General features: G+C 25.7%; 1 protein-coding gene across 1 annotated transcript in view; it reads right to left on the bottom strand.

Annotated features, from left to right (window-relative positions):
* LOC107456705 (glycine receptor subunit alphaZ1-like) overlaps positions 1–12,214 on the bottom strand; it is a 149,813-nt gene that overhangs the window by 46,557 nt on the left and 91,042 nt on the right. Inside the window, exon 3 of the mRNA XM_016074642.4 lies at positions 5,501–5,568. Coding sequence (XP_015930128.1) covers positions 5,501–5,568 — 68 coding nt within the window. The remainder of the gene's footprint in view (positions 1–5,500; positions 5,569–12,214) is intronic.

The raw sequence follows: 12,214 nt of genomic DNA, 5'->3' as shown, positions 1-12,214 counted from the left end.
GTGAAAGATTTAGCATTTTAAATTAAATAAAACCAATTTTAATTTTTGTCAATATTTCTAATGCAATGCAAATTTATTGCTAATTTGATGCATATTTCTGTAGATAATCTTTGCAGCTTAGTTTTTCCTCTTTCTCGAATTTTCTATTATGATGTGTAAAGCGTCGAAAATTATTTCTTTTAATCTTGTCGAACTTCCTTTATTAAATTCATTTGGCTTAAAGCTATGACATGACACAATCTGATATATTGATTGTAATGTAAGACGCATATTTTTCTTACGCAAAAAAGAAAAATTTATGTTTCCACCAAAAAATACAGAAAACTGCCCGAAGGAAGAAAAATTTGACTCGATGACAGGATTGCAACTTTTATTTCTTATAAACAAATGTCACTAACAGTATTCGTTCCCTAAAGGTTTCAAAAGCCTCAGACACTGTTTAGAAAAGTGTTATTTCTTTTATCAGTTGAGAGTTACAGAAACATCGGTTTGGCTTTTTAGAGCTCTATAACGTTAAACTGATAATCAATAAGTCCGTTGTGATAGAATGTTTTAATAATGGCCTCTGGATAGTAAAATAAAGAATTTATTTATTGTTCGATTGAAGGAGAAACATTGTAATTTCTACTGACTCTTCTTAGGTTAATTTCTTTGCAAAGTTTGATATTGTGTAGTGCTTAAAATAAATAAATGAAAAGCTAAAATGAAATTATAAAAGCTCTTTTAAGTAACTTTTAAGTTAATGATCATATTTTTACACCTTCGGCGAGCTATAAGAGGTGATTTTCCTGGTTGAGGAACCCGCTTGAGCTATACCAAAGATTTAATTTAGTGCTAACAATGACTTAATTTAACAAATAAGACAAAATATACTTAAACATTGTTATATTTACTCCACAATTTAAATATATTTACATCAATTATTAAAATGATCTTTTTTACTAAACACATTTCTTGATGAATTTAGATATTAGACGCTCGAAGCAGTAGGTTGACTCTGAAATCTGGAATCGACGGTTGGTCACAAAGGTCTAAACAGAAGACTAGTTGAAAATTTAGACCTCCTAATGTAAATATTTGCAAAAAAAATTTTCCTACCTTTATCTTTGCTTAATTTTTCACTTTTTTTTCAAATTTAATCTTAATGGGGAAATTTTCAAGCATTAGTTCTTTACTTGAGCACTATAAACAATTATAACAACTAACATTAAAATTTTTTATAACGTTTTGATACCTGTACTAAAAAAATGAATTAAAAGTTTACTCCATATTTCATACAGAAGTAGGAGTATTTCATATTTCATGCAAAGTTTATACAAAATAAAAAAGCGGTGCTAAACATTAAGATATTACAGATAAAATTACGGTATAAAGTACTGAAACTCAGGGTTCCGATATCTTTTATTGTGAAATCCATATTTACAGGAACAAGCTAAGACAAAAATATTCCGATATACCGATGAGATTTTACCGTAAAATGGATTTTACGGTACAATTGGTTTTATTGGTTACAATTGGATGATGAACCCGAAATGCTGGTAATTTATACTGTAATTTAATCCGGAATTCTCTATAGTGCGCGAAGCGAATTATAACCTAAAAGAGGATTTTGGGAATTACATTAAATGAGTTATTGATTATAGTACATTATTACAGTTAATGATCGCAAAATAATTATGTATGAAAATATATATCTAAGTATCTAAAACGACTTTTCTACTGATTTACAGTGACAATAGTTAGAAACATAACAGCAAAAAATGTTTTTTTATTGCAGGATCCTAATTAAAATAAACCACTTATTTTTCAACCAATTTAAAACACTTCGTAAAATTGGTATTTAAAATGCAAATGTTTTTGACGGTGTTTTAAAATAAAAAAATAACAGACATACAAGTTTTTTTTTTTAATTTTTAAAGTTTAGTAACAGTTTCGTTTATTTTTCCTTAATAATAAATTTTCTGATTTAATTTCTATTGGTCTATTTAAAGTATAAAAGTAGAAACACCTTTCACTTTTAAGCTTAAAATGAAGTCAAAAGATTTTAAGTGTCTTGAAAGAGATAGACTTTTTGAAATCACTATGAACTCAAACCCGATTCTATAAAATCGGCTTTAAAGGACTTTAGAAGAAAGTCTTTTCCCATTTACTGTCTGATCCTCGGAATTAGAGGTTTTATCTTTTGTTTTTCTTGCTACTGTTTCTTCCAAACACTTGAATCGTGGTTCTGACTGTTTAGGAAGTCACTTTGTGAATGTGTATAATACATTTGACTGGAATTCTCTTGAACGTCGGTTCACGTCGACGTAAGAAACAACTTTAGTGAAATAAAAGTTTTTATTTTCTTAACGTATTTTGAAAAAGATTCTTTTAATACGGTAGTTAAAACGTACAAATTTTAATCAGCAGTTGGAAGAAAACTTTTTGTTGGTTCAGAGTCTGTTTTGAAGTTAATTAGTTTATAGAATCCTTCGTTACAAAGTTTTATTTACCGTTATGTTTCCAAACATTATTTTCTAATTAAGGGCATTCAAGGTAGCTCAAAAGCAATCTGAAATTCCTTTGAAAATAAAATTGCATTGAAAAGGAGTTGGTTAGTTGAAAGTTTTTAAATGTTTTTGCTTTGTCAGTATTCTGGATTAAATAAATTGCAATCGAAATAAAGCTCATATATTTTCCCGGTCAAAATTTCCACAGTATGGCAAAAGTTACCTTTGAGAACACCGAAAAGTTTTTAGAATTTTTACTGAAGCGCATTAATAATAATGATTTTCATAAAATAAGCAATAAAAATAAGAGACAAAACTCGGTAATTTTATTTTAATATCTTAGAAAATGGCATAAAAACCATTTATTTGGTTAAATTGACTTTTTAATTTTTACTGAATGCGTGGTAATAAGAAATATAATTTTAAAAATCAGAATTTGAGGTAAACTGTTATGGTATGAACGAATAAATTGCCAAATTAATAGTTAAAATACCGTATATTTTGGTTCTTGTTACCAAAATTATATTTTTTACCATAAATGTCATAGCCATGCAATATAGTAACTTTACCAGATTTTCTGTCTCCCTTTATCTACTTAACGACAATATGTAAGAATGTGAAAATGAATGGTAAAGCGAAATGAAAATCTAAACGTTCTTAAATTTTTCTCTCAGATTTAAAAGAAATTTTCATAACATTAAAAAAAAATTTTTTTTTGAAACGGAATGTGATTTTATTGTTGCTTCTAAGTTTCTTTGCAAAATATTTTTTGCTCATAAAATCGATAAAACTACGATGGTTGTAATTAAGGGAGTTGAAATAACGAGAATATTCTTTGAACACGTAATCAATGACCCATTTCTTACACTCTTTGCAATAATTAGCCTATTCCATTAAGGAATTTTCGTTTCTGATAAAACAACTTTAATTTTTGCACGATTAGTCTGTATTATGTATTATTTTGCTGATTTGTTTTTCTAATGATTACTGTTATTGATATTATTTAAGATATATATCAAGATACTACATATTTAATATTAGATACCTCAACACAAATGATTTCATGTATTTTTAGTCAGTTTTAAAAGCTGAATAAAAGAGCTGTAATCCATACTTCTCTTGATATTGCAATTTATAAAAATTTGATGAAAAAGGAAAGAAAAATCTATAAAAATTCGATGGAAAATCTATCTATAAAATTTTTTTCCCGATGTAAAAAACTAATAAAAGCTAATAAAATTCTGGGCATGACCACCTGTGTCCAGTAATAGTTAAAAAGTTTCCTTATCAAAAATTTAATTTTTCAATTTTCGGTAAATAACCTTATTTTTTATGTTCTGTTTGAAATTTTTGAGAACCAAGATGAATACTATCGATATTCAAGGATAAAATATTTTAATGCATATAAATATTATCATAAATTACAATTGTTTTTTTTTCTAAATCATTCATATAAGACAATACTTCTTTTAACTATCATATAAGTAGCTTTTTTAAAATGTAGTTGCCTTCAAGAAGAAAATACATTACACATATTAAATTAGCTTCAAGGTAAATAAAGTTTAGAATTTATGAAACAAGTCATAGGAAATTATATACATGTCTTTTTTGAAATCATAAAGTCGATTTTCAGAAGACTCTAAAAAACTTTTTTCAACAATTTAGTTATAAATGAAGAAAAGCAAGTAATTTTATATTCATATATCTGTCCAAGCAAATAGTTGAAAAAATGTGTTTCTCAATACTTTTCCCGATAATTTTCGAAGCGTGATGAGAAACGAGAGAGAGATTATTGAACGAGTAGATTTCTGTAAAGTTAAATCGTTATACATGTTCGTGTATGTCTACTTAAAGCCCGAAAGTTTTGTTTCTCGTCATTTTATCGAAAAAAATCATGAATTTTTTATGCTTTTCAGTTGCGAAATTAATTAATTTCTCTAAGGTTGATTATCACTGCTTTTTTGAATTTTTAATGGAAATTCTATACATTACACGCCATAAATTACCTGTTGAAAAAACCATAACATATAATAATGTAAATAAATAACGCTCTACCATTAAAACATCATGAAAAACAATTAAAATAAGTAACCATTACATAGTAAAAATTTCCAGATCAAATCAAGGTACAAATCAGTACAAAAAATAAATTTATCATAAAAGCTTTAATACCTATTCAAATGAATATTAAGTTGTATTAATAATTAAAAAAATATTAAACCATTAACACAACTATCTTAACTAAAGCTAAATATTGCAGCTTTGGTAGCTGAAATATTGTTCGATTATCAGTTTGGTGAAAAAAGTTTTCCTGCTTTAAATATACCTTTAAAAACAAACATGCAAATTAAATTAAATTGACAATTTAATTAATAATGCAAAATGAGATGGAAGAAGAATCTAACTTTATTCAAGCATGCAAATGGGATTGTTTTTGTTTGAGAGATGTTACTAAAATAAGGTTTACATTAAATATTTATAAATTAAAATATTTATTTATTAAAATACTTTTAAATTTTTATTTGAAATGAACGAAAAATGGAAGTTTTTCCAAGAATGCGTTCTTTTAGTTAATGATTTTTTTTCTCAAATGTTTTTAGTACGAAATTTGCTTAAATTCTATAAACAATTCTATAATTTCTTCATTTTTTGTATGCAAAAAATTATAAAATATTTAGAACGCTAATATTTTTATTTAGAAAATATAATAAAATATGCTTGCAAATATGATTCAGACTTTTTGTTAAACAATACTATTTGAAAATCGAACAAAAAATAGCGAAAATCAAGATGAGTACTAGGATTGATTTTATTTGCATAAAATAGTAGAAGGATAGAGTTAAAGAAAGAAAATTTGATTTAAAGATATGATGTATTTTAAATAGTTTTTTTTAAAAAAATATAATGTATTTCAAGCCTTTCAAAAATTTGGGACACATCTTTCGCAGAAAAACTCAACTTTTTGGATTTTTAAAACACTTGAGTAAAATTAAAGATCTTAAATAGTTTACCATTGTTGAAGGGTTTATTGATCCGAAACTTCGAATATACATTTCACATGATACTTCAGTCGGCTTCCCTAATGAAGAAAAAATATATATTATATTATGATGCACAGTTAATTATGTTAAACAAAAACACTTTTGATTGATTTTGAACTTAACAATTGCTAACAATTTCGAGACAAAATATATTTTGTTTTCTACCCAAGCAGAAAACATAAGACACACAATTTTTTCTGAACTATATTCTATTTTGATCCAAACATTTGAGAACATAAGTGAAACCATTCTACAATAAGCACATTTTATTTATGCATTTATTTTTCTTAAGAAAAACAGAAATTGAAACTGAATGATACGCTACAGTACGCCGTCATGCGCCGTGATGAGTAGTACGCTACACATACTTTGGACCAGAGTTTTGTTTATTGACTTAATGTTGTGTTAAGACATTAGTTCGTATGATTTTTAATGTTTTCACGATAAAAAAGTTTTTCCTTCAAAAAATTAGTTTTTTTCTTAAATCAAACAAACAATTATTAATCTTTAATTAATAACTTGTGTTTTCTTATCAACATTGCTTTTTGGGTGCAATCTGGGACACGTTTTGTTATCCTCTATTGTTCTTGTAACATTTCCAAATATATTAAAAATATAACAACTTATTTTTTGCCAATTTTCTTACTCGTTTAAAAGATTAGATATTGTTGCAATCTAAAACTTTAGTAAGTTAAAAAAAATTAAAATTATAAGGTTCGCAGATGTCAGGATCATGTTTGCTCAAAATTATGTTCAGTGAGAGTGATGATATTTAATGATCTCTGTAACCTATTAAATTTAAATTATTTTCCTCTTTAAATAATTATAACTAATCGAAAAAACCTTTTCCACCCTTCAGAAATATATAACATTTTCAGTCATTTTCATTATTTGTGAAATGTATCTATTCAGCTCTTAGATTTTTAAAAAAATATATTTTCTATGTAATTTGTCAAATAAATCTTCATGACAATATATAAATTAATCATCTTAAAACAGCAAGTCTCGTAAAAAATACATATTGGAAGATAACATTTTTACCAAAGACTACTTTCTTTCAAACGACTGTCAAACAATAAATGAAATTCGAAAGAACAGTCAATTTTATGAACAATGGAGTGAATGTTCGTTCGAAAGAAATATAGTAACCATTTACTATTTCTGTCATCTGCTCCTGTTTCTATTCGATGCAATCGAAAGAAATTTGCAATTTACATTCACAGACTTATAGAAGGGAAACATCTTGAAGTTTTCAAAATAAAACGATGGTTATGTTGATTAATGAGTTAGTTTTCAACTGTCAAAGCTCTTACTTGATTTTAAAATTTTATTTCTTTTTTTTATTTCGTTTTAAATTTATTCTTTTCTTAAAAGTCCTTTCTTTCAATTGATTAATGTTTGAGTAAAAACTAACTCAGACTGCATATTGAAATATTGATGTTCCTAATGTGGTTCTCAAAGAATCAAATTTAATTTTTGACAAGTGACAAATTCACAAATTTTGCTTACTTGAAGTATTATATTTTAAGTAAATAAAGTGAATGTGTTCTTTCAAATTTAATTCGTATAACTATAACATATTCTTGTTGATAATAACTAATCAAACATATTTTCAAGAATGCTTTTAGACAATAAATAAATAAATATTTATATTTGGTTATGTTTATATAAAAAAAAGTTAACACTAGCATCATGCTAAATTTTTGAAAAATATCAAATATTAAAATTAATAGTTAACCTGTCGACATATGACCAAACATTTTGCGAATTTTTTCATGAACATTTCATTCGTTCTAATGTTGCTATTTCCCACATCCAATATTAAAAATAAAGTTTTGCTCATTCTAGTCATAAATGTTTGATTATTCTAGTGATAAAAACTGTCACCTTTACAATGTTTAATTCTTTCCCACTCCAATGTTAGAATTTTGTACATTAACAGTTTTGTTTATATTTCGCCCACTTAAATGTAGCAATTATTTTTAAATATCTTTCATATGCCAATTTTCCATATTTTTATCCATGCAAGACAGATAATGAAAACTTTGCATCTATTAAATCTTGTTTGATTTAAAATTGATTTTATAACATACACCCTAAGTAATGATTATATTGTGCATACGTATTGTGCAAGAATTGATTAAATATTTGTTTAAGCGTTTCCGTGTAATAATATTTACGTTGTTCTTCAAAAGTGATGCATTCATATAAAGTTTTAAAATATACAAGCTCTAAATCTCTTACGCTGCAATACACTTTGCAATATATTTCATATTGTATACACATATTTTCGTTTATTTACCGTGAGTTAATTATTTGTCAAATAAGCAATAATAAATTAGAACATTAGAAAAATATTCAAGACTCACATGAACTGCTATTATTTACTTTCATTTCCCAGATTTCCTTTATTTGGTTAATGAAAAATAATATTTTCATGTTTTCTAAACAAAATATGATTGATTGGTGATTATTTTTTGTTACTTTTGAGAATAATTTATTTTTAAATATTAAAGACAAATTTTAAATTTGAATTTCTTTGTATTTTAAAAATATTTTAATTTTATAAAGTTTGTTGTTTTTCTCCTTCAAAATTCAATTAGTAAATCCGTTTGTGCTCAAACATCATTCCTCTAAAATGACTTAACTTAAAAATCAAATTTCCAATCCGATAGTTAAACTATTGGACTTAATTATGATAAAGTAATAATGGTTTAATATAATTTTCGAATTACTTTAATTCACTATTTAATTTAGCATTCCAGTTAGAACTATTAAATTGAAAACTGGAGTTTCCAATTCGAACTCAAACTGGCTGAAAGCTGCACTGATTAAATTTAATATCCAATTAAATGAGGTTTAAAGTATTTTAAATCGAAGGTCAAACAAATTAGCCAGAGCTTTGAGTTAAAACTAATACCTGCGAATTGCAAAGGAGTGCATTTGCTTTACGTTATTCTAAAGACAAATTAAATGGATATAAACTTCAGCTAAATTCATTTTCGATTTTATATTAACTTAATTAAATAAATAATTTCAAAAAAGATTTTAAAATAATTGCAAAAATAAATTAAAAGTTAGATATATAGATTCATTACCCTCCAGGATTCATAAGCCTTGAAGATAGAGAACAAGTTTTTGGTGAAATGAATGTAAATGAATTTTTATATTAATGTGAATAAACCGAGAAATCCTTGCTCTAGTTATGCTATTTTTTGCTCTGAAAGAGAAGAAAAGAAAAGAAAACTAAAGAAATAAAAACAAGAATTATGCGATTTAATAGAAAATCTAGGTGTAAGAAGCAAAATTTTTTTCCTTAAATATTCCTAATTTGAATAATTAAAAATAATAGATAATTCTTTTATTAATTTATAGTAATTTAAAACAATTAGTTTTCGAAAGAAAGAGAAAGATCATTGTCATGTACTATATAGAAAGAATAATTATGCGTATTTTTAATTTTTCAATCTTAAGATATATTTTCGAAAGAAATACTCTCAGGTAATTCAGTTTAACACTAAACCATTCTATCTGTATATTGAATAAAAATACAATCTAAATTCGCTGTGACCTTACTAAAGTGTTTATCTGAGCCCTGTTTTTGCTCAAATTTAACCATACTATTGCGCATTGAAGATCATAAAGTACGATAATACGGTTCAAATTAACACTATATTTTGGTTGAGATAAATTTGAACGATATTTGGCTTCCGCATTATGGAACGCATTTTGGACTAATTAACATTTTTTATTATTTCTAAACCATTCATTTCTCACATATGCATTTGCATTCACATATGCATTTTGAATGAGAGTACACTGCAAAAGAACTATTATAAAAACTATGAGAATATGGTAAAATTTACCGTGTTTCGCGCTTCACGGGAGTAAGAAGAAGCTTAGTAATTTTGCCAAAATGCTTTGGTAATGATTTTGGCTAAATCAACTATAAAACATGGTTTTATATTAGGAGATTAAGTAAGTTACCTTAGACAAAATGTTACCTTAGTGTAAAGCATAAAAACCGGTTAAATTTTGTTGCACTTACTTTCAAGTCTTATATTTTTTACTAAATATGAGGTAATAAAAGCTATAATTTTGAAAACCACACCATTACCACACTAACAAAAAAAATATCAAATGACTGGTTTAAATACTGTATATTATGGTTTTGTTAACATGAATTATGCTTTTTTTTACCAGAAGTGCCAATACCATACAGTACAATAATTTTACCAGAATAAATTTTCCTTTCTGAGTAAAACAAAAATTATATATATATATATATATATATATATATATCTTANAAAATCGCTTTTTCATATATATATAATGCAATAGCTGTGAAAAAATCAATATGAAGGAAATAAGTATAATATGAATGCTTAGACGCATATTATACAAATATGTTCACGGATTTGACATATTTTTACTTCTGAAATCGATGAATTTATGAATCTCAATTTTCTCCTTGTCACAGAGTAGTGTTACAAATCAAAAACAGACGAATTAAGGAACTAATATATGAGACTAATATATGAAACTGTTTAAGGTATGAAGAAATTTATTCTCTTTTAAAATTCTTGTTCACGTTTTTTTTTGACGCACATGTTTTGCCTATTAACTTCAAAAAATTCAAAATATTGCTTATATTTTGCAATCTTTCTCTATCTTGAATAGTAATACCCCTCTCACAATTTAAAACTTTATCATATATACTTAAAAATACCGATAAAAAGTACCGGTACTCAGGACGACGATACTTTTTACCGTGAAATCCATTTTTAACATTTAAGATCCACAAAAAATCTGTAAAACAGTAATTTTTACAAAAATAATTACCATAAAATCACTAAATCACTATAATTACATAAATATTACAGTGAAAATTAGGATGCAGTATTTTATGATAGAAATGGAGTTAATGGAAAAATGATTTTTACGAATGGTGCAGTTAAAATGCCGATATTTTATACCGTAATTTGATCCTGAAGTTTTTACATTGTAGAGATAAACATATTTTTCATAAAGAATTAAAGGAGATAAGAGGGGCAATCTATCTCCTTCCCAGTAGGTGTAACCAAAAACAAGACAGGACAGGAAATCTTTTAAATTCTATTTTTTTCAACTACAATCTTTAAGTTCTATAATCTTTTAAGCTCTATTTTTTTCAGCAAGAAACTTTTCTTAGAAATTTACGTTATTAAAATGACCAAAAATATGCTAAGAATCTCTTAGGGTTGTGTCTGTTTTTCTTATATGTGCTTACTAAAAAGCATATAATAAAAAATTATTAGGTCCGATCATTAGATAAAAAGTTATTATGAGAGATAGATTCACAGTTTTTACCAGGGCATGAGACTTTATTTTGTTTTTGAATTTAATAAATCACATGTGGCAACTTAATTTCCCATTTTCAAAATTTTGCATAATATGTTCAGGCTCTTAAGTAAGCATTTCACTGTATAATTTATAAAAATTGAATATTATAACAAATAATGAAACTGCATGAAAGCCGCTTTAAATTGGTTTTGTTTCATGTATTTACGCTTGTATAATTTTTCACGTTAATGCTATTTCCCCATCGCTTCTAAACGCATGAAAAAGACTGAATTTCAATATAGCAATGTATTGTAAAATAAAACATGAGAAAGGGACTTGAAATGGAAATCAGTGTAATTTTATATGTCATGCAATGCTTGGAATTATTAACAAGCAAAAATCACAAAACAGCGTTTTACTAAAGTAAAAAATAAAAGTATTTTAAAAAAAACCTGAACTGATTTAATTTTTCATGACTTTTTATTCCGCAAGTCTTTCTGTTACATTAAGTAATGCAAAATTCATGAGATGCAAACAGTGAGACGGAGAAGTATTTTAGAAATCAGACGGTCTGTATATTTTGAATTCTATATTTCCGCAATTGAGTGTTGAAATGGTATTTGGAAAATATCTGTTTGATACCTAACGCTATTTTTCAAAAATATATTTTGTTATTATCTAAATGGATGCGGTGAGCGGCTTGCAATAAGAATACAATCTTTCAAATTTGTTTACGAGATATTTGAAAAAAAAAATGAAAAGAAACTAAAATAAACCTAAAGAGTTTTTTCGTTAAAATTGAAATGCTATTTCAAGCAGTTTTAGTGCTTTGTTTTCTTAGTGAAATAAACTTTAGTTTAAATATGAAATTTTTAAATGACAGAGTTTTCTTTATGGAACTCATTTGAGTATAAACATACTAAAACATTACTTGCCTAAAAATATGATTTAAACTAATTATAAGTCAATTTGATTTTATGTATAAATTAATCGATCTTACCAAAATTATACTTAATTAACTTTTCTTTTTCTTATAAATTTACAGTGAATGTCTATTACGAACACTTTATAGATTTACTTTCCATCTCAAACGGAAAACTTTGTAAGTTCTAATAAAACCAATATAAAATATTATTAATTTAGTTTGTGTGAGTCCTAATTTTTCAATTTAGGAAAATGCTTTTAAGGTCGAAACATTTTCTGAAGGTCGAAACAATGATCTATTATGAATAATTAAACAGTCATAAACTATGATCATTTTATTTATTTAGTTATTTAGAACAATAAAAAAATTTGTATAGTTCAATTTTGCAGTTTAATAAGTTTCTTAGATTAAAAATATGAATGCTATGACGAAGAAAG

The sequence above is a fragment of the Parasteatoda tepidariorum genome, chromosome X1, assembly GCF_043381705.1.
Source record: "Parasteatoda tepidariorum isolate YZ-2023 chromosome X1, CAS_Ptep_4.0, whole genome shotgun sequence".
Classification (NCBI taxonomy): Eukaryota; Metazoa; Arthropoda; class Arachnida; order Araneae; family Theridiidae; genus Parasteatoda; species Parasteatoda tepidariorum.
Note: the sequence above shows the minus strand (reverse complement) of the source record. Positions and strands in the feature narration are given on the sequence as shown.